This window comes from Cololabis saira, chromosome 1 (assembly GCF_033807715.1).
Source record: "Cololabis saira isolate AMF1-May2022 chromosome 1, fColSai1.1, whole genome shotgun sequence".
Classification (NCBI taxonomy): domain Eukaryota; kingdom Metazoa; phylum Chordata; class Actinopteri; order Beloniformes; family Belonidae; genus Cololabis; species Cololabis saira.
This window is the reverse complement of record NC_084587.1, coordinates 5312613-5336593: the sequence shown is the minus strand read 5'-3', so window position 1 is coordinate 5336593 and position 23981 is coordinate 5312613. Positions and strand designations below refer to the sequence as shown.

At 40.8% G+C, this 23981-nt stretch overlaps 1 protein-coding gene across 3 annotated transcripts in view; it reads left to right on the top strand.

The window, feature by feature from the left end:
* Positions 1-22519, top strand: part of pld6 (phospholipase D family, member 6) — a 44720-nt gene extending 22201 nt beyond the window's left edge. The window contains exons 1-4 of one of the 3 annotated variants that reach the window (XM_061731518.1): positions 35-70; positions 3983-4237; positions 7864-8093; positions 22128-22519. In XM_061731518.1, coding sequence (XP_061587502.1) covers positions 4032-4237; positions 7864-8093; positions 22128-22393 — 702 coding nt within the window. In that variant the 5' untranslated portion in view covers positions 35-70; positions 3983-4031 and the 3' untranslated portion in view covers positions 22394-22519. Of the gene's footprint in view, positions 1-34; positions 71-95; positions 211-3982; positions 4238-7863; positions 8094-22127 lie in introns of those variants that run through there. The other 2 variants (XM_061731397.1, XM_061731456.1) reach the window with 2 other exon arrangements.
* Positions 22520-23981: the final 1462 nt, after the last annotated feature.

Genomic DNA, 23981 nt, shown 5'->3' with positions numbered 1-23981 from the left:
CGTGATGACGACACGGCTCTCCGACGCAGCCGCACACGACTCCCGCCTGGTGGCGGCAGAAGCTGCTCAGGTCTGATTTAAAATACTAAATTAAATGCTTTTTCCTTGTTTTTTTTAACTTATGTCGACAGTTCCACGTTTGATATATTTATTTAGTAGTTTATGTTTAGTTAAAACCACCTCTCCAGGCAGTTTCACTTGCATTTACAGGTAAACATGATTTGTATTCATAGTAATTGACACATGGTTCCCCCAACTTTTTATTTTTTTATTTAACCTTTATTTAACCAGGAAGATCCCATTGAGATTTTTTATTTTTTTATTTAACAATTGCAAAAAGTACTATAAATATACATAACTAAATTATAAGAGCATATATAACATATGGTATTATTCTTCACAACAAAGATAATTGCATGTAAAAAAAAAATGAAATAAAATCCTTCCAATTTGAGAAATTTACATTTCAATTGCAAGTGAAATTAATATATGGAGGATTTTTTGATCCAAAATTAAATAAATAAATACATCATTAATTAATTAAAATGGGAATGAAATGTATCATTAATTAATTCAATGTGTCATTAATTAATTAAAATGAGAATGAAATATGTAATTAATTAATTAAAATACAATTCATTTTAAGTAAAAATATATATTTATTGTTTCAGCATTTAATTCATTTTAATTAGTTAAAATATTAATTATTATTAATTAATTAATGACACATTTAATTAATGATTTTGTGTTGCGTGAGAATCATGAAATGTAAAACTGCATTTAATTAATTAATGACACATTTAATTAATAATTTCGTGTTGCTGAATCATGAAATATAAATGTATTTATTTATTTAATTTTGACACAAAAAATCCTCCATATTAATATAGTTCTGACTTTTATATGAAAATCAAAGGTATTCTTCTTTTTTTTTCTTTTGGTTCATACAGTTTTTTTTTTTTTTGTTTTTTTTTTATTTAACAATTGCAAAAAGTACAATGATTACAAATCTTCACATTATGCAATTTCAAGTTGAATTATAACATATAAAGAGTATAAATCAAATAAAAAACTAAACAAAAAGCACAACACATCACAACCAGCCAGGGGGGATGAAATTATTACAGAAAGCCAAAACATTTACATACATTTATGGTTTTGATTGCTTTTGAATTAGTAGAAAACTTAATAGAGTCCAGATACTGTTTTAATTCACAATGAAAAGTGAAAAAAGAGGGTTTTTTGTGTAAGAATTTGGATTTGTGGATGTGGAATTTTGCAAGGATAATCAACAAATTAATAATAAATGTTTCTTTTGGCTTTGTTCTAATCGTTACATGGTCAAAAACACCAAACGACACATCCTTCCAAAATAACTTGAAATCAGTTTCAATGCTTTCAGACACAAAATTACACATATCTCTCCAAAAAGTCCCATTGAGATTAAAAACAGTTACAAATGACAAACACCAACAGATAAAATATAATTAAAATTAAATTAAAAAAAGTAAGCAAATCACAAAAAACAGGTACATGTAATGGAGTCGGCCACAACTCACACTCCCATTTCCTGCAACTACACTGCAAAAACTCAAAATCTTAACAAGAATATTTGTCTTATTTCTAGTTAAAATGTCTAATTTTTACTCAAAAAAATCTCATTACATTTAAAACAAGACTCATCACTGGAAAAAAACAACCATTTTCACCTGTTTCAAGTAGATTTTCACTTGAAATAAGTAGAAAAATCTGCCAGTGGAACAAGATTTTTTGATTGTAATGAGAAGATAAATCTTGTTCCACTGGCAGATTTTACAAGTGAAAATTTACTTGAAACAAGTGAAAAATGTCAAATAACAAGTTATTTCTCTTGTTTTAAGTGTAATGAGATTTTTTGACAAAAACATTTAGACATTTTAACTAGAAATAAGACAAATATTCCTGGTAAGATCTTGAGTTTTTGGAGTGTAGGGTTTCCAACTCCTTGAAAAATAAATAAGGGACAGCTCATCAACCCGATTGCCTTCACCTGTCCTGGCGTGGGGATTTTTTTAGCCCCTTTTTTTGTGAGTGAAGCGATTTTTTTAACTATTTGACTCCAACCTGAATTGAATTAGATGCATATTTTTGAATGCAACACATGGAAAACAAATTATTATCCAGCAATTCACTTTCATACAAAATAACAAAATGAACTGAATAAAATAAGTATCTTTCTTAAACAGAAACCTGTCCTGCTTAACTTAAAATTGTATAAATTAATATAAAACAATAGAATAACAATAATAATCAATTTTATTTATACAGGACTGTCTCAGAAAATTAGAATATTGTGATTTTCTGTAATGCAATTACAAAAACAAAAATGTCATACATTCTGGATTCATTACAAATCAACTGAAATATTGCAAGCCTTTTATTATTTCAATATTGCTGATCATGGCTGATCAAGAAAACTAAAATATCCTATCTCAAACAATTTGAATATTCTGGGAATCTTAATCTTAAACTGTAGCCATGATCAGCAATATTAAAATAATAAAAGGCTTGCAATATTTCAGTTGATTTGTAATGAATCAAGAATGTATGACATTTAGTTTTTTTTTATTGCATTACAGAAAATAAAGAACTTTATCACAATATTCTAATTTTCTGAGACAGTCCTGTAGAATAATAATAATAATAATCAATTTTATTTATAGAGAGCTTTTAAAAGATCTCAAAGACGCTTCACAGACACAAAGATAGGATACAAGATAGGATAAAAAAAAAGATAAGAGATAAAAGATAAAGGGTAAGAAACAAATCACACATTAAAAGCTGAGGTGAGTTTTGAGATGCGATTTGAAGAAAGAAAGAAGAACATCCATTCTGTAATAGTGTACCTTTTTAGTGCAATAACAAAAGTGCAAACAGAAAGTCTGTAGAAATTAAAACTTGTAAACATATTTGTGCCTTAAAGGACTGTAGGATAAAGTAAAAAAATACTTATGAACTCAACAGCTCAATGCCATTTTCCATTGGCATTTTATGACTATTTTTTGACTCTCACAGTAATACGGGACAAAGTGCGTCCCTTTTCAGCTCCATACGGGACACGTACTTCAGTTTATAAATACCGTTTTTCAAGGGATGGTTGGCAACCTTACCTGCAACATATAGCTTGAATTTAAAACTTGTGAAATGCAGCAAACACATTTTGCAATAATTAGAGTAATCCAGACAAGAGCGTAAAACGTTGATAAGGAGCATTTTTATTGCTTAAAAAGTTTTCATTTCACTTTATTTTGTGTAGAGGGACATTGTACATTGACAAACATTTTAAAAGACTCAGTAAAAAGATACTAGCAACATTACACGACACACAATATCAACAACAATTAAAAATAGTTAATACAATAAACAATTAATGATCACAGATTTGAGACGTTTTAAGCCTTTCCTTGAGATTTCCCTTAAAGGATGAGTATGAGGGACAAAAAAAGCAAATAGATTATTTTTTCAAGTGTATGGTGCATTTACTGAGTGAACTGAGGAGGCATGGGGTCATTTGTCATTTATCGTTTCTAGTATAATTTTTATTGTTAAATGTAATAGAATAATTTTTTGTAAGATTGAGTTTCCTGGCAGATCAAAGGAAGGATTTGTCTGAGTTTCTCATCACATTTTGATGATTGTTTCAAGGACCTTTTTTATTCTGATGAAATTGTACACTGGAGTGAAAGGAAAAGAGACAAAAAAGAGATTTGGATATATTTTTTTTCCTTTACAAATTCTTTATTTTAGCATAATAAAGGAAAATAAATGGCTCCTGAAAATCAGAGAAGAGGAAAATACGCCTGTCAGAATATTATCATTATTATACAGTTTACAAAAGTATGACTTTTAAAAGCTGTATGAAAATGTTGACAGTGACGTGAGACCCTTTTATAACGAGATATGAGTCTGATATCATTTTCTCACCATGTTTGTTTCTCCTAAGTGTCTAAATAGAAAGCACCGAGGCTTTTTTTACTTTATTTTGGTGGCCGATGGCGCCGATGTGGACGATGGCGCTGATGTCGAAGATGTGGTCCGTGAAAGTGCTCGGCCTCGGCGTTCTGGTCGTCCCGCTCAGTCTGGAGCTGCTCGGCTGGATCTTCAAACGCTGCAGGTCCAAACGAATCCTCAACGAGGTTCTGTTCTTCCCCTCGGAGCTGGCCTGCGTGGAGCACGTCTTCACCCCCACTGGAGTTCCGTGAGTGAAATATAACGACCACTGCTCGTGTTTTTACCTCCATCATGGTCAGCAGTACTGGAGTTGAGGGGGGATGAGGGGGATGGCATCCCCCCCTGAAATAAAAACGGTCCAAATCATCCCCCTGTAAAACTGCCATCCCTCCTTTCCATCCCTTATGTCATTTCATCAATGAATGTGGTTTTGCTGCTATTTCAACATTTAGAGTCGTCACCAGAAAAATAACTTATTTGACAATTTTCACCTATTTCAAGTAAATTTTCACTTGAAAAAAGTAGAAAAATCTGCCAGTGGGACAAGATTTATCTTCTCATTACAAGCAAAAAAATCTTGTTCTCAAGATCTTACCAGGAATATTTGTCTTATTTCTAGTTAAAATGTCTAAATGTTTTAAGCAAAAAATCTCATTACACTTAAAACAAGAGAAATAACTTGTTATTTGACATTTTTCACCTGTTTCAAGTAAATTTTCACTTGAAAAATCTGCCAGTGGGACAAGATTTATCTTCTCATTACAATAAAAAAATCTTGTTCCACATGCAGATTTTTCTACTTATTTTAAGTGAAAATCTACTTGAAACAGCTGAAAATTGTTGTTTTTTCCAGTGATGAGTCTTGTTTTAAGTGTAATGAGATTTTTTTTACTAAAATGAGACATTTTAACTAGAAATAAGACAAATATTGTTGTTAAGATTGTGAGTTTTTGCAGTGATCCATGTTACTTATCCTGTGAAGGACAGAGTCATATTGATAAGTTCAGAAAAGTGTTTTTTATTGTTGTGTTTTGATGTATTTGATGTAAGCCCAGTGGATATTTAAAGCTTACAGAAGGCTGCATTTAACTGCTGCTATGTCATTCCTGCAGTATTTCTGCAGGTGTTTTGGTCACTGCTATTATTTGTAATATATTATATTATTTGTAATCAGCACAAATTATCTGTCCCCATATGATCAAATCCACCATCCCCCCTGATTTCTTTTTACAACTCGAGTGCTGATGGTCAGAATAGTCGTAATATCACCCAACGGAGCAGACGATGGACCTGCAGCGGTTGTGGGGGGTAGGAATGGGTGATATTTTAACGTTCACGATAAACCGTCAAAAAAATTCCCCACGGTAAGAATTTGTCATCTCTCGGTAAAAAGGATAAATTCCCGTTGATGACGTTTTTGTGTAACAAACATGGCGGATCTGAGAGCGAGGAGCTCGTCGTTAAACGAGGCTCCAGCTCTGGAACTAGTTTGGATTTATAAAGAGAGACGAGGAGCAAACATCATCTATTATAAGCAGAGTCTGCAAAAACAGAAGGAAATGGTTGTTACATTTTGATATTTGTTTGACTATTACGAAAAAAAAATGTCAATAGTATCTAATTTGTGGCTTGTTCCAACCACAGGTTAATTTGCACATTTAATTTATATTAGAAGAGATCATCACTGATAGGATTTTATTTTCAGTGAACTTTTATTTATTTGTCCTGTTTCTTTATTTATCAGGTTGTATTTTTTTCTACTTTGTGATTTTATAAGCTAGGAAAACTTGAAGGACAATGGTACTTTTGCTGTTTGCTGTTATCCCACTGTTTAAGCCATGCAGTTTGAATAAATGTTGAATCTGTTCTTACATTTCAAACTTGTTTCATTTGAGTCATTCCAGTTTTGCAGTACAGGTGTAGTAATTCAGGGGGGATGAAATTATAACAGAAAGCCAAAACATTTACATACATTTATGGTTTTGATTGCTTTTGAATTTGTAGAAGACTTAATAGAGTCCAGATACTGATTGAATTCACAATGAAAAGTAAAAAAAGAGGGTTTTTTGTGTAAGAATTTAGATTTGTGGATGTGGAATTTTGCAAGGATAATCAACAAATTAATAATAAATGTTTCTTTTGGCTTTGTTCTAATCGTTACATGGTCAAAAACACCAAACAACACATCCTTCCAAAATAATTTGAAATCAGTTTCAATGCTTTCAGACACAAAATTACACATATCACTCCAAAAAGTCCCATTGAGATTAAAAACAGAGTTACAAATGACAGTTAAAACACCAACAGATAAAATACAATTAAAATTAAATTAAATATTTAATATTTGTCTTATTTCTAGTTAAAATGTCTCATTTTTACTCAAAAAAATCTCATTACACTTAAAACAAGACTCGTCACTGGAAAAAATAACAATTTTCACCAGTTTTGCAGTACAGGTGTACTAATTTAATTGGTTTTCATCAATTCAATTTAATTGGTGCAGTTTAGTAGCATTTAGTATCTTTTAGAGCAGTGTTTTGGCTCCAAAGACTGAATGTGGTGATAGATTTATAGTTACAAAGGTGGAGTTGAATTGGTATTTTTTTTAATCGTCATTTTTATCGTTATTGGGATAAATGCCAGAAATGATCGTGATACATTTTTTAGTCCATACCGCCCATCCCTAGTGGGGGTTACCGGTGATCTTTAGACCCCAGGAACCTTTTTGTAGTTCTTTGAGGAAACTCCTCCTTAATTTTCTGTCGTCACAGGAACTACAGTCGGTCTGCTTTTATACAACCTTTCCTTTAGTTACGGGAGCCATCGCTGCAGGTCATGTAGGTGGACTAGGGACGGGAATCGTACAGTGGCCGAGACACGCCATTGCTGAAAATAAAATAAATGCTGCAAATAAAAAGAAACGCCGCTGCAGATAAAAGAAACGTTGCTGCAAATAAAATTAAAAAACGACGCAAATAAAAAAGCCACAACAGAAGTGAATTACCGGGGACTATTTTTGCTGATGCACCGGTGTTTTTTACGTGAGAGGAGAAGAAGGAGACGAAAAAAATTACACGTAGCGACGTTGAACACTAACCTTTTCACTTATTTTCTCGTTCATTGTTCTTCCTATTCCTCGCTCTTCTTATTTCTTCCTTTTCACTTACGTCCTCTTCGTCTTCTTCTTCTCTTCTCACGTAAAAAACACCGGTGCATCAGCAAAAACAGTCCCCGGTAATTCATTTCCGTTGTGGATTTTTTATTTGCATCGTTTTTTTTTTATTTGCAGCAGCGTTTCTTTATATTTGCAGCGTTTCTTTTATTTGCAGCGGCGCTTGTTTCTGTTTGCAGCGTTACTTTTATTTTCAGCAATGGAAAATCTTAACAAGAATATTTGTCTTATTTCTAGTTAAAATGTCTCATTTTAGTAAAAAAAATCTCATTACACTTAAAACAATAGATTTTATTGGAGTAGATTTTCACTTGAAATAAGTAGAAAAATCTGCCAGTGGAACAAGATTTTTTTGTTTGTAATGAGAAGATAAATCTTGTCCCACTGGCAGATTTTTCTACTTATTTCAAGTGAAAATGTACTTGAAACAGGTGAAAATTGTCAAATAAGTTATTTTTCTGGTGTTATTTTTCTGGTGATGACTCTAAATGTTGAAATAGCAGTAAAACCACATTCATTGATGAAATGACATAAGGGATGGAAAGGGGGGATGATTTTGACCGTTTTTATTTCAGGGGTGGATGCCATCCCCCCTCAACTCCAGTACTGGCAGCGAGGCCTCGTCACATCGTGACCTCACGCCGACTCCACCTTGATCAACCGTCTTTTCCCGACGTCTCCGTGTTCTCTCCGTCCCCCAGGCCCTGCGTCTGCCCGCTGCCTCACGGCCTGGAGACGTCCTTCTCCCGGCTGCTCCGCCACATCCTGTCGGCGTCCTCGTCCCTGGACCTGTGCGTCTTCTCCTTCTCCAACCCCCACCTGAGCCGGGCGGTGCTGCTGCTGCACGGCCGGGGCGTCAACGTCCGGGTCCTCACCGACAAGGACTACGCCGAGATCACCGGCTCCAAGATCGGCGCGCTGCGCATGGCCGGTGAGGAACTCGCTCACGCTGCTCCTTTTTACTAAGCGTTAGAAAGTTTAGATAACTCCAAGCTGAGGTTTAAAGGGGACCTATTATGGCATCTAATACCTATTTTAAACAGGCCTTGAATGTCTTAAAAACAAGATTTTGATTGTTTTTGCTAAATAAATTAGAAATTCAGCCTCTGAGCCATGTCTTTATCTTCCCATTCTCTAACCTCATTATCTATGCGGGATTCTGAGTGGGCGGGGCTATGATAATGAGGCTCTGTGCTGATTGGCCGCCTGAATGACGCGATACACCGCTACGGAAAAATGGCGGAAGCTCCGGCCGGAGGAGTTACCGTGTCTCACTGCACGCGAGCGTCCGACTATCGTGTCGCACTAGGTGGCATCGGACGCTCTCTGTCCACGCTGAACGCGTTATGGGCCCCCACGTTATTTTGATTGACAGCTGAAACTCGCTTTTTAAAAGGCTGATTTATGGGTCTGCGTTACACCAACGCAGACCCTACGGCGTAGGGTACATCGTCGATTTTACGCCGAACCATAAATCAGCCTTTATTCACCGCACTACCCGCCCGTGCGCTCCTGAAAGAAACTCCTAAAAGAGTAAAGAGACAAGTAAAAGATGGGTAGGTACTTGTAATCTTCCTACGTTTGTACTTTCTAAACAGAAAACAAGCTTTATATTGTGATATTTAAATGTTCTTCTATTTTCTTCCTGCTGCTCGCGTTGAAAGCCGGTTGAAAGCGCTGTAGGAAACGGCTGATCCATTTAGTTGAAATGAGAAGTTATCTCTATGATTCCTCCTCATTTCACTACAAAAATCTCAATAAAGTGGCAGAAAGAAATACTATCCTATTATTATATATTATCTTATTATCTTATCAGAACCTTCCAGCTCCCTGGCGATCTCCCTCCAGCAGCTGCCACTTTATTGAGGTTCTTGTATTGAAATTACTGTTTCCTACAGCGCTTTCAACTTTTTTTTTCAACTTTCAACCGGCTTTCAACGCGAGTGAAGAAAATAGAAACCGGGCGTCCGATAAATGTTCAGCTCAAAACGACGCTGCGTAGCTCGCAGCCAGTTTGGACAGTCCAATAGAAAATAAAGCAATGGAATTGTTTTTGTCGCTGACGTTCGCTCGCAGTGCATGCAGTTAGGACACGGTGTTAGTTGAAATGAGAAGTTATCTCTATGATTCCTCCTCATTTCACTACAAAAACCTCAATAAAGTGGCAGCTGCTGGAGGGAGATGGACAGAGAGCGTCTGATGTCACGCAGTGCTACGATAGTCGGACACTCATGCAGTTAGACGGTTTTATAGTTGTGGGCGTGGTTTGCATTTTGGTTACGTAACGAAAGGGAGCAGAATCTTATTGGCTCGTAGATCCACATCACACTGGACGGATCATCCAGGCGGCTGTACAGACACTGCAGAATTTGGTTCTTTCCTCCTTCTCTGAGTTGGCAGGCTGAGGGGAGAACACTTTGTTAAAGCAAGAGAAAACCTGTTTTTCATACTAGGTCCCCTTTAATGTTAAAACTGCACAAGTCTCCCAAAGGATAAAGGAGGCCTGGCTTTACCAGTTAAGTTAAAGGTATAGTCTGTGATCGTATTCAAAAACATTTATTGTTATACTGGGTGAAATGGTGCTTCCATCCTGAGAGTAGCCAGTGAATAATGTGTTCAGAAAAAGGAAAGAAAAATATCCGACCTCTCTGATTTTAATCCTGTAAAAACTCTGACCAATCTGTTTTTTGTGCACCGAATGAAACGGATTGGTCAGAGGACCAGAGGATTGGCAGGGGGGAAAGAACCAATCAGATGCCTTCATTTTAAGCCCCGCCCACGCCCCCCTCTGTCCCATGTGCGCACTCGTCACGTCTCTCTGCTTCCAGCCTGGCTCCAGCCCCCGTGTCCACTTCCCACGGTTCCTCCTCGGCCCAGAGTGTCCCAGTGTAGCCCCCCCCCCCCGGCTCCTCCAGACCGACTGGCAACCGCGGCCTGACATCGGAGGGCCCCCGCCGCTCCCGGCTTCACCGCCGGCTCGCTGTCGGGCGGTCACGTCAAATGTAACGGCTCGCCCTGCTAAAAAGGCTAAAAAAAGAAAGCCAAAGTGCGATTCTGCGGCGCAGGTTGTCCGCTACTGGGGGTCCGTGGGGATGGAAGCGTCTCCATCCCGGCGAGGGCGGAGAGCGGCGGTGCGGCTAGCGGTGCGCTGCGCTGCCGTGCAGGCTCTGTTGCCACGGCTACGCCGTAGGGTACGGCGTAGCCTACGGCGTAGGGTACGCGGCGACGCGCACCATTCTGCGTTGGTGTAACGCAGAACCATAAATCAGCCTTAAGTGTGTCTCTGTGTCTGTTCTGAACTTCTCTGTTTCTCATTTTGCTGGGACGTCGGTCCCTCCGCCGAGACACAACTTTTGCGGTATGCGTTCATTGTTGTCTAAAAATGATGCGCAGTGCCGACCCAATCAGAGACAGTACAGATATTCTGTGATATTTAAAAAAAAATAAAAAATTATAAAATTATAAAAAAAATAAAGGATCCCCATAACTTTGATTGGGTGGGCAGGACGCACGTTTGGGTGGGAACACTCCACCCCTGCCCCCCCTAACACCGGCCTCGCTTACATGTGAATGAGACATGGGGTAGTTTTGTTGAAAATGTGCTGTCCAAAACGTCCTGGAAAACTCGACTCCTGCAAATGCGCGTTCCCCAAAGTTTGTGGGGGCGTGGCTTTGGACGGAGCGCTGACGGGAGGGGGAGGAGGGGGCGGGGCTTAGAAGAGGTGCCACTTTCAAATCTTGCTAGCTCTCCAACATTACTGACTATACCTTTTTAAGGGATACATTCGGATTAGATGAACATGAACAATATCGATACCGACAAATTAGGGATTACTATTAGAAGGAAATAAAAACTGACACTGATAATAAAGTTGTTTCACAGATGTTTAAAAAATAAAGTCGAAATTTTGTGAATAAAGTAGAAATTTCGCCTTTTTTCTCAACATTTCAACTTTATTCACGAAATGTTGACTTTATTCTTGGAATTGTAATTCAACATTATACTCGACATTTCGACTTTTTTCTCGAAGTGCATAATGATAAAAAAATCTTCCTCTTCTAAAATATTATTTTTATTTTTCTCCTGCCCGGCCCTAATACTCTTCCGTAAACCTGACATTGTAATTGTTGACGGAATTTTCATTAAAACAAAGAAGTTTAAAAAAAAAAAAACTGCATAAGTCACACAGCTCAGAGGTACGGAAGAGTATTAGGGCCATGCAGGACAAAAAATATTTGAGACGGGAAGATTTCTTTTTATTGTGCACTTCGAGATAAAAATCGAAATGTCGAGATTAATGTTGAAATATAATTTCGTGAAAAAAGTTGAAATTTCGTGAATAAAGTCGAAATTTCGCCTTTTTTCCAAACATTTCCACTTTATTCATGAAATTTTGACTTTATTCTTGAAATTGTATTTCAACATTAATCTCGACATTTCGACTTTTTTCTCAAAGTGCATAATGATAAAAAAAGTCAAAATTCGGGTTATTGCTAATATTCCGGTTACTGAAACATTCAGAATATTCCGTTTACATGGTAATTAATCATTCAGGATATCTGGATCAAACCAGCGACGCACGGAGAACATCATGACGCAATTAGCGTCATTTCCGCTTCTTCTTCCTGTATCCAAATCCAAAACAAATGCTGCTTCGCGCAACTTTCCTCTCACCTTCTTGTAAATCTTCTATCCCGGTACTTTCTACCGTCTACAAATGCAGAAATGTTCATATCCTTCATTACATTTATGAAGTGATTAGTCTCCTCCTGGTCTTGTGTTTCTCCGTGTTTATAAGAACTTCCTGGACTCAAAAGACCAGGATTCCTTGTGAACAGAGCATGTGCAGAAAAACAGATTCCTGTTCCGTTTGATGGGGATATTCCGTTAGGTGTTTACATGACCCAATATTCAGGTTTTAAAAGGAATAACCCAGGGGTCATATATATTCTGGTTTTTATAAACCCGAATATGAGCAAATTCCGGTTATTCAAAGGGGTTATTGGTGTTTACATGGCTGTGCAAAATTCGGGTTATTGCCAATATTCAGGTTTTAAAAGGGTTATTGATGCATGTAAAGGCAGTCACTGTAATTGTTGACAGAATTTTCATTAAAAAAAAAAGTAAAAAAAAAAAAAAACTGCATAAGTCCCACAGCTCAGAGGTTTAATATTATTAGTAGAAAACATACGGGAACCTGCCGTCCAGGAAGCGTGACGCTGCTCCCGCTAACCGAAAGCTCTCCGTGATCCTGGGATTCAAGCGTTATTGTCAGTTCGTCCCACGAGACCCTTAACGGTGAAAAGTGACATGATCGGAGCTGTCGGAGGAGTTCGCCTCGACGAGCCCTCCAATGATTCAGCGTAACGAGGCCCTGAAAGATTTGTGCCACGCGTCTGACTCGTTCTGTCTCACTCGTCTCTCAGCCCTCGCTGCGTTTAATAAATCAATGCCGCTGCATATGCTTCAGTGAGAATTAAGTAAGTACAAAACTGGCAACCAGACAGCCCACGTTATTAGGCAAAGTGTTCCTGAGTGCGTATGCGCGTAAGTGAATGCTGCCTTGCAAACCTCACGAAAAGCACTTTGGCACGACGGACAATAAAATTCAAACTCTTGCTATATTTTGCAATTATCTTGCAGAAACGTTTTTGTTTCTGCTGAACTGTGGCTGGCACCGGCACCGGGCCTGGGGTTGGAAAGAAGGAAGGAAGGAAGGGAGGGAGGGAGAAAAGAAGGAAAGAAGGAAGGAAGGAAGGGAGAAAAGAAGGAAGGGAAAAAAGAAGGAAGGAAGGAAAGAAGGAAGGAAGGAAGGAAAGAAGGAAGGGAAAAAAGAAGGAAGGAAGGAAGGAAGGAAGGAAGGAAGGAAAGAAGGAAGGAAGGGAGAAAAGAAGGAAGGAAGGAAGGAAAGAAGGAAGGAAGGAAGGAAGGAAGGGAAGAAGGGAGGAAGGAAGGAAAGAAGGAAGGAAGGGAGGGAGAAAAGAAGGAAGAAAGGAAAGAAGGGAGAAAAGAAGGGAGGAAAGAAGGAAGGAAGGAAGGAAGGGAGAAAAGAAGGAAGGAAGGAAGGAAGGGAGAAAAGAAGGAAGGAAGGGAGGAAAGAAGGAAGAAAGGAAAGAAGGGAGGAAAGAAGGAAGGAAGGAAGGAAGGGAGAAAAGAAGGAAGGAAGGGAGAAAGAAGGTAAGAAGGGAGGAAAGAAGGAAGGAAGGAAGGAAGGAAGGAAGGGAGAAAAGAAGGGAGAAAAGAAGGTAAGAAGGGAGAAAAGAAGGAAACAGGGGAGAAAAGAAGGTAAGAAGGGAGGAAAGAAGGAAGGAAGGGAAAAAAGAAGGGAGAAAAGAAGGAAAGGAGGAAGGAAAGAAGGAAGGAAGGGGAAAAAGAAGGAAAGAAGGGAGAAAAGAAGGAAACAGGGGAGAAAAGAAAGTAAGAAAGAAAGAAAGAAGGGAGGAAGGGAGAAAAGAAAGTAAGAAGGGAGGAAAGAAGGAACGAAGGTAGAAAAGAAAGAAGGAAGGAAGGAAGGAAAGGAGAAAACAAGGAAAGAATGTACGAGGGGAGAAAAGAAGGAAGAAAAGGGGAAGGAGAGAGCATGAGGAAAGAAGGAACAGGAGAATTAGGTCATTTTGACCCAAATTCAGTACAAGGGTTAAATGTGTCCAGACCGGATCAGACCGGAGTTACCGGAGCTACCGGAACGAGGCGCTCCGGTGTTTGGGAGATATTTCCTTAGGAAAGGGAGCGTCCACTGACGTTTGCAGGCTCTTAAAATGAACGACGGCTCTTAACGAGGCATCCTAGGGTCAGGACTGGACAGGCGTGGGGCTTTTGTTGCCAGTTCCATTTACTCTTTCCCATCAGTTTCTCTCAGTTGTCACCTTGGAAAGGGAAAAAAAAGACATCGTGGGGCCCGTGGGACGCGTTTCCTGGAAATGCTCAGAAAATGGACTCTTAAACACTGGTGTGGTAATTATCTTTTCACTTCTTTGAAAAGGGCGTGCTCGTACCATTTAGAGGAAAGAAAGAGCTGCGTGTCCGACCTCACGACAGGCTCGTTCACACTGACATCAAAGCAATGATCGCGTCTAGAAAAGTTCCCGTCTACTTAAATAGAGAGAGTTTTTTGAAAAACAGACCCCTTTTCATGCTTTACGGGAAAACTAAGCCTCCATCTTTGCAGACATCTTGCTTTTCTTCGAAATAGCTGCAGGTTTTACTAGTATAGTAGCAATGCAAAGTAGACTTGGAGTCGAGACTAAACCGAGACCAAGACCAGAGAGAATCAAGACTAGTTCAGCTCAAGACCGAGACCAAAAAGAAACCTACGTTCAAGAAAATGTTTCGATCATTTCAATTACCGTATTTTCTGGATTATAAGCCGCACCTGTATATAAGCTGCATCCGCTCTATTTAAAAAAAAAAAGATATGCAAGCCGCAGATATTTATGTTGTTAGATTAGATATTTATTACATGTACAGAAGGATTTTGAACTGTAAATGATGTACATGTTTGTACCTAAATAGATCCTTTCCTAACAGTGTCTTTTAACACGGCAGCAACTTTGCTGATTAAAACGGGACAGAACCAAGAGAAAATAACCAGTATTTATTTATCTGTTTATCTGTTTGAAATCTGCTTCTACCTACTTCTATCTGCTAAAGAAGAAGTAGTGTATTCTTCTTTGCATTTATTTTGTCTTAGTTTTGATTCTAATTCCGGTTAGAGCGCCCCGAGCGGTGGAAGAAAAATCCACAGAATAGCTGCACCTTTGTATAAGCTGCACGGTTGAAAACCTAGGAAAAAAGTAGCGGCTTATAGTCCGGAAAATACGGTATATAAAAAAATCCCAAAATATCTGTACCATTTCTGACACTGCGCATCATTTTTAGACATAACAATGAACGCATACCGCAAAAGTTGTGTCTCGGCGGAGGGACCCGACGTCCCAGCAAAATGAGAAACAGAGAAAAGTGTTCAGAACAAAACCACCAGCAAACTAACAAACCAACCAACAAAGCTCAAAGTTAACAAAACGAACCAATTCACAGCGCGACTGAAGGCTGATTTATGGTGCCGCGTTACACCAACGCAGACCTACGGCGTAGGGGACGCGGCGACCCGCACCATACGTGGAAATGCTGTCTTTTTTCTGCTATTAAAACATGTTGTAATGTGAATTTGCAACACTCAAACTACAAATAATAGTTTTTGACGTGACATCAGAGATTGTACATGCTCTCTGTGAAAGGATGAGTAGCTCCACAACTGGAAATGGGCGGGTGGTTTGGAGCGTCTGGGACAGTCATATCCGATCTGAGTGTTTGGAGCTGTTCAGACTGAGACGCATCTGCCCAAATGCGATAATGATCGGATATAAAACTACCTCCCGGAGGTGGTTTCCATCTGGTTTGCAAAAATCGGATCTCATGCGGTTTGGGACTGTTCAGACTTCAAAAGAGTCATCCAGTTTCAATCTGGATGGGCTAAAAATCGGATATTAGCCAGGTGACGACATCCACTGCCAATCCAGGAAGCAGGAACACATGGAAACACGCACTGGAAATCTGCAACAAAAAACCACAAACAAAACACGAAACCGGCACGGAGCCAACCAAAACAACAACAGCAATCGACCTAAGTCTTGAGATCTGATCGCAGTCTGAGCTAAGCTACCGCTACCGCTACCTAACCCCAAAAACTAGAGAGCCAGCATGCAGGTGAACAAGCCAGTGTGTATGTCTATGTGTGTGTGTGTGTGTATGTATATGATCATGCGTATGTGTGTGTGTGTGTGTGTGTGTATGTATATGTTTGTGTGGCTGTGTATGTTTGTGTATATGCATGTGACTAAGTGGCTATATATATGTGTGTGTGTGTGTGTGTGTGTGTGTGTGTGTGTGTGTGTGTGTGTGTGTGTGTGTGTGTGTGTGTGTGTGTGTGTGTGTGTGTGTGTGTGTGTGTGTGTGTGTGTGTGTGTGTGTGTGTGTAATAAACCAAACAAAGCTCTACCTGAAGTGTATCTATAGTGGGGGAGGGGGGGAGGGGGGGGGAGGGGGGGGGAGCAACCCCGCCACCCCGCCACCCCGCCACCCGTGAGACCAGAGGCCGACACAGAAGATCCCGGAACCCAGGCCACCGGCGACCCCACAGAGGGGAGAAGCAGGAGGGAGGCAACCCACCGCCTGCGAGGCCCCCCCCCGGCAGCGGCCGAGGGGGCCCGCGGGCGGGGCCCCCACGGCGCGGGAAGAAGCAGCCAGGGATCCCGCGGCAGTGGACCGCGGCCCAGGCAATCCCCGGCCACCCGGTCCGGGCCGGACACGCGGCCAGGAGGCCCTCACCCTTCAGGCCAACGACCCCCACCCGGCAGAGGGCCAGCCCGCCCGGAGAGACAGAGCCGCCCCGGCCGCCGACGCGGGCAGGCGCACCCGACCCCACGAAAGTGGCCCTCCAAGACCAGAGGGGCGCCCCGCCGCAGAGGCAGCGGGGGGGATCGGAGACGGGCCCGGAGAGAGGGAACCCCCCAACAAGGCGACACACGTGCAGGCCCGACAACAGAGGGCCCCAGACCCAGGCATCCCATTCATTCATCCATTCACCTATCCGATATCTATACTAATAATAATATAATATACTATACATAATAATAATACTAATAATAATAATAATACTAATAATAATAATAACCATCTTTGTATAATATAATATTGATAAATTATTAAGTTTTGATGTCCTGCCAATGGAGGCTCAAATCCTCCATGGCAGGACCCTTCCACACCGCATTCTCACCGACACAGACACACAATCACGCACCGTTTCCCCCTCCCCGGGGGGGTCCAGCACCGCCAGAAGGCGCCCCAGGCTGCACGGCGAGCCCCGCCGGGCCCGGGTAACCCGACCCACCTGTCCCAGGCCGGTGAGGGAACGCGGGTCATGTGGGACCCCCTCCCGCCCCTGGTGTTGAGTGCATGTGATTAATGCCATAAAAACAGGGAGGGGGAGGGCCAAGTATCGATTTGACACCGACCCGCCCCCTCCGAACTACGTGTCCTTGTCAAATGTATTTATTAAGTGTTGAATGTGCAGTGTCTATTTTGCTGTTAAAACCGTGAGGCGGGGAGTGCCGGGCCACGCGGGACAATGCCCCCCACGACCCGGACCCCCCGCCCTTTGCCTATGTGCGTATTAATCGTGTAGGGGGGGAAGGAGGGGGAGCGGAGGCCGAAGCCAGGAGGCAGGACCAGCAAAGCCGGCCCTGATAAGACACCCGCGCCCCCCCACCGGCCATCCAGTAGACGGGGGCCGGCCCTCCGAGCCGGGCCAGGGCCCCACCGTACCTCCACGGGCGCCCCCGGCGCCGCCGGAGCCCCCAGACAGAGGGGGAAACGGTCCAACATCCTCCCATTCATACTGACAACATAAGACATAGACACCTGGGAATGGTGCCGCCGCGCCCGCCCTTGCACCCCCCGGTCAGGGGAGGCCCGATCCCCGGACCCGGCCCCACCCCCCCCCCCGAGGCCACCCCGGCGGACACCCCAAGGGTCACGGAGTCCCCACATCCGCAGGGGCACTCGGCCCCCGCCCAGCGACGGAGGACCAAGGCAGCAATGCCCCCCCAGCGCAGACAGCCACCCCCCACCCAGGCAGGGCCGGGGCCTCCGAGTGGGGCCCCCACGTCCACGGCCCAGCCCCCCCCGGGAGACCCGGAGACGCCCAAGCCACAGCCCCCCGCCCGAGCCCCCCCAGCCACCCCCCACCGCCATGAGGCAACCCCCCCCACAGGCCCCCAAGGCCCCCACCGGCCAGGGACAGGGCCCCACGGCCCCCCCCACGGCCCCCCAGGGGCCACCAGAGGCCGGCGCCCCAGACCCCCCAAGCCGACCCCCAACCCCAAGGGCTACGAGATCACCACCCCCCGCCCCCACTAGGTAACGAAGCCAATAATCGGGGACCACAGAGAGTGCAATTCAGCCGAATGTTGTTCAGTGGAGGCAGACATTATCTCACTACTAATATGGTCTGATAAAAGATTGATACATAAACTGGATTTTTGTTTCCAATTTACTAGAATGGTTTTCTTCACGATACATAAGGCAGTGAGAACCCGGTGTGTCCAATTAGGTTCTATTTGAGTGTCTCCCAGGTGACCTAATATACATACCGTGGGGCACACTGGGATTCTGTGGTTGATCCATGTGGATAAATCCTCACAAATCTCCTTCCAGAACCTCTGTACCGGTGTACAGAACCATAAAGCATGCATATAATTATCTGGGGTGTTCTCTGTGCACTGTGAACAGATATTAGAGGTGACAAAGCCCATCTGGAACATCCTTTGTCCAGTATAATGTATTCTATGAAGAACTTTGTACTGTATAAGTTGTAAGTTTGGGTTTTTAGTCATAGTAAACGTATTTAAGCATATTTGTGACCAAGAAAACTGGTCAGTATTAAGAGAGAGGTCCGCCTCCCACTTAGAGATCGGAAGAGAGACTGAATCGTCCAGTTTAGATACTAACCTGTAGAGTTTTGATAACAACTTAAAGTGCTTAGATTCAATAAATCTATTATCTTAGCGGGAAGTTGTAAGTTTAATTGACTAATTTTGTATGTTTTATTTATTATGGCCTTAAGTTGTTGATACTCTAAAAATGTATTCCTGCTAACTCCGTATTGAACAATAAGTGTATTGAAAGGTACAAACTGTCCTCCTACAATTACGTGCTGTAAGTACCGTATTCCTTGATCTTTCCATTGAACGAAATTAACCATCTTTTTATCATTTTTCACGATGTCTGGGTTGTTCCATATGGGAGTACGATCACATGGAAAAGGTGAAATTTTAGCTACTTTAAGAAATTCCCACCAAGCTGATAAAGTTGTGCTAATATTAATGCTTTTGAAACATTGATGACGTTTGATACTTTGACTAATAAATGGTAACTCTGAGATTTAGGTAGCTCTAAACTTCCATATTCTTTAGATTTTTGCAATGTCTTTAAACTAATGCGTGGAGTTTTATTTTTCCACAGAAATTTTGATACATATGAGTCCAACGATTTAAACCAGGAAAGAGGGGGTTTGCATGGTATCATTGAGAAAAAATAATTTACTTTTGGTAAAACCATCATTTTAATGGTGGCTATTCTACCCATGAGTGAAATGGGGAGAGAGCTCCATCTGGAAAGATCATCTTCTATTTTCTTTATAAGCTGAACATGATTTAATTTTATTAACTCTGACAGCCTAGGGGAGATGTTTATGCCTAAATATCTAATGTTCCCTGATTGTAATTGAGTATTGGTTATATTCCTAAAATTGCAGTTCACACACAAAACAGTGGATTTAGACCAATTAATAGAATAATCAGACAGAGATGAAAATCCCTCTATAAGTGCGATTGTCTGTGATAGTGAAGATCGTGAGTTCTGGAGGAAGAGGAGTACGTCATCCGCATAAAGACTTATTTTGTGCTCTAATATTTTGCATTGTATACCTTTTAATATTTTGATTTTGTCTAATAGCTGCTGCTAAAGGTTCGATAAATATTGCAAATAATGAGGGAGATAGAGGGCAACCCTGTCTAGTGCCTCTTTGCAAGGTAAAACTTGTAGAGATTTCATCATTTGTCCTTACACGTGCCTTGGGAGAGCTGTATAATATTTTTATCCAGTCAATGAAAGATTCACCAAATCCAAATTTATGTAAGGTTGCCAATAGAAACTTTCAATTTACCTTATCAAATGCTTTTTCCGCGTCTAAGGATATAATAGTAGTTTCCTGTTTATTGATACTGGAATAGTCTATAATATTTAATAATCTGCGAATATTAGTAGACTAATGTCTACCTTTAATGAAGCCTGTTTGATCCGGATGTATAATAGAAGGGGTGACTCTTTTCAGACGTTCAGTAAGGGCATTTGCTAATTATTTTAAGGTCTACATTTATCAGTGATATTGGGCGGTAGCTCGATGGGAGCAAGGGATCTTTATCCGGTTTTAATAAAAGACTAATATTAGCAGAGTTCATATTTAAGGGTAAGCTTTTATTCTCCCTAATATTTAGAATCATTTTATAAAATGTTGGTGCTAATATGCTCCAGAATTCCTTATAAAATTCAGCTGGGAAACCATCTGGGCCCGGAGCTTTATTATTGGGCATATGTTGAAGAGCTTCATGGAGTTCTCCTATTGAGAGCGGTGAGTCTAAATTCGTAACCTGTTCCTGATGTAACTTTGGCAGATTAATTTCTCCAAGAAACTCATTAATGGATTGATCAGATGGTTCAATTTGTGACGAGTATAATTTATAGTAAAAGTCTCTAAAGACTGAATTTATTAAACAGGGATCATGTGTAACTTCCCCTGACTGGTCCTTAATAGATGTTATGGTTGTTTTTTCTTTGTTTATTTTTAATTGATTAGCTAAATATTTTCCCGATCTGTTAGCATGCGCAAAGTTTTCCAGGCGAAGCCTTTGTACTAGAAACTGCGTTTTTGCGTCAATTATTTTATTTAATTCTATTTTAGTTTTCCTTATTTTGTTAAGGATACGTTCATCTGCAGAGGTCTGGAAGGCCTCCTCTAGCGTCTTTATTTCACCTTCTAATTCTTTTGTTTTTAAGTTGTCTTTTCTTTTCTTATTTGACGAAAAGGAAATTATTTTGCCTCGCATTACTGCTTTCCCTGCTTCCCATAGAACGCTCGCTGATATTTCCGGCTGGTCGTTATTTTGCAAAAATATATCCCATTCTTTCTTAAAAAAGTTAGTAAAGTCGGGGTCTTTGAGCAATGATGTATTAAATCTCCAAACTTTGGAGGATGATACGTTCCCCCTCTTCCCCAGAGTGAAAGAAACAGGTGCGTGATCGCTAATATTGATTGGGTGTATTTGTGATTCTGAGATATCTCTCATCAGAGAGCTACTGACTAGAAAATAATCTAACCTAGAATATGAGTGGTGAACGGCTGAGAAAAAAGTGTAGTTCCTAAGGGTTGGGTGTAGAGAGCGCCATGTATCGCAAAGACCCAGATCATTCATGTATTGCTTAACAATACTTGCTGACTGCCAACTCCTGTGTCCGCCTGCATTACTGAGCCTGTCCACTCCAGGGTCCAGAACCATGTTGAAGTCTCCTCCGACGATGACTGTGTTGTCTAGGTGAGCAGAAAGTGAGGTGAAAAAAGAGTGAAAAAACGAAGAGTCATCAACATTTGGACCATATACATTAGAAATACATAAATTCAAGCTTTGAATTTGCAAGACTAAAATTAAATATCTACCCTCTGAGTCAATGTGTGTGTCCTTTACAGTGAAATTTACTCTTTTATTAATGAGAATTGATACCCCTCTTTGTCTGGAGTTGTAAAAGGCTGAGAAAACATACGGATATTGTGCCGTGGCCAATGCATCTGCTGAAGCTTTAACTAAGTGTGTTTCTTGTAGTAAAACAATGTCTGCTTGCAGAGTTTGAATCTGATTAAGAAGTTTTAATCTCTTTGATGTGTTCCCGGCTCCGTTTACGTTCCAGGTGACGAACTTTAATTTATCCATAATCCAATCACTGAAAATAACATTATATGTAAATGGTAATGTTGCAGGAGTTGGATGTGTGTGTGCCATGTTAATCTAAATGTATGTTTGTACCAATTAACCAACCGGAAAGTGCAGCAGAGTGAGACATGGAGGGAAAGAGGAAAAAAGGAGTGTGACAATTGGGGTGGGGTGAGGGGGAGGGAAATAATTCTAATCATAATTAAAAGAAAACAGAAAAAAAGATATAGAAGAGGGGGAAAAGAAAAAAAAGAAACGATCACCAATGTGTGACTGTAACTCATTGAGACTAGCAGATCGAAAATTATAAATACCTTAATATGTGCCGAAAATGTTTATGAAACTTTATTTTTTCAACACAGGCCTAGAGTTGAAAGTTTAATAACTGTTTTAGAGATTCATCACCTCCTTTTCTCTCCAGGGATCTGCGTCCGCTCCGACTCCACCTACGTCCACATGCATCACAAGTTTGCGGTTCTGGACGGCCGGCGTCTCGTCACCGGCTCCCTGAACTGGACCATGGGGGCCGTGCAGAGCAACAAGGAGAACGTGCTGGTGACGGACGAGCCGGGCCTGGTACGGCCCTTCCTGGACGAGTTCCTGGAGCTGTGGGCCCGCAACGACCCGGTACAACTCCGCCAGAACCAGCAGAACCACTGGAACCACCGGAACCACCGGAACCAGTGACCCGGCACGACTCCGCCGGAACACTGCAAAAACTCAAAATCAAGAACAAGAATATTTGTCTTATTTCTAGTTAAAATGTCATTTTTAGTCAAAAAAAATCTCATTACACTTAAAACAAGACTCATCACTGGAAAAAACAACAATTTTCACCTGTTTCAAGTAGATTTTCGCTTAAAATAAGTAGAAAAATCTGCCAGTGGAACAAGATTTTTTTGCTTGTAATGAGAAGATAAATCTTGTCCCACTGGCAGATTTTTCTACTTATTTCAAGTGAAAATTTACTTGAAACAGGTGAAAATTGTCAAATAACAAGTTATTTTTCTGGTAATGAGTCTTGTTTTAAGTGTAATGAGATATTTTGACTAAAAATGAGACATTTTAACTAGAAATAAGACAAATTTTCCTGGTAAGATTTAGAGTTTTTGCAGTGAACCACCAGAACCAGTGACCTGTTGATCCGGCTGGAAACGCGGCGCGGAGCTCCAGCGTTTCTACACCGTTTTTAGTTTAGAAGGACTAAGTTAAATTATCAGAGGCTTTTGTTTTATTCTGTTTTTTAATCTCTCTGAACTTAATTTGAAAATTGCAGCTCTGAAAATCCGATTTGAAGATAAGCTTTTTACTGAAAGTAAGTTTGTTCACCAGCCGCGAAATCCAGCGCGCTGCTTAAGTTCCCCAATAAAAAATAAAAACCTTCTCATCCTGCAGTCGTTGCATCATTTCCCACATTCACTTTCTTTTTTTTTGTTTGTTCTGTCGGCCATTTTGAATGAATCGTGTAATTTTGCCGCAATTTATGCCATTTCTTCGGCCGTTAATGCGGCCCGAACCGTAACGTGCATCCAGGTGTGTTATACATCAAAATGTGCGTCTCCATCCTGCGACGACGCGCATTACTTTTCTCAGTCAAAAGCGTTACCGTGGCAACGATAGACGCCAAAAAGCGCGACCCCGCCTCCATCTGATTGGTCCATATTTGATAGTTCCTATTTTCTGCCATAACTTTTGAATGGTTTGACATAAAGAGTCGTGGGTGGTGTCATCGGACTTAGTTTTGACTCCTTGGACATACTGTATTGGCCCGAATATAAGACGGTGTTTTTTGCATTGAAATAAGACTGAAAAAGTGGGGGTCATCTTACATTCGGGGTCTAGACGTTATACCCATTTACACCGCTAGACGGCGGCAGATATCTTTAAAGCGAATGCTGAACTTAACTCCCCAGGCCAAAGCTAACTCCTGTCACGAAGAAGAAAAATAAAAAATAGTATAAGAAAGAAAAGAGAAGAAAATAATAGAAGAGATAACAGAAAGTGGAGAAACGTAGCGACAATCTGGAGAAAAGTGGGTGGAAGTTCGGTAGGTAAACCGGCAGCTGAGGAGAAGTTATGATGCAAACTTCAAGATGATTATTTCAAATAGTCAAAATAACAGGCTTTTTCTCTCGAATATATGGTTAAAATCATTTGTTTCAGATGTACTGTAATTATTTTCTGTATAAAAATTGAATTTGGTGTTCAAAAAGTCTTTCTTCAAACTTGAGTCTTGAAAAAGAGGGGGTCGTCTTATAATCGGGTCGTCTTATAT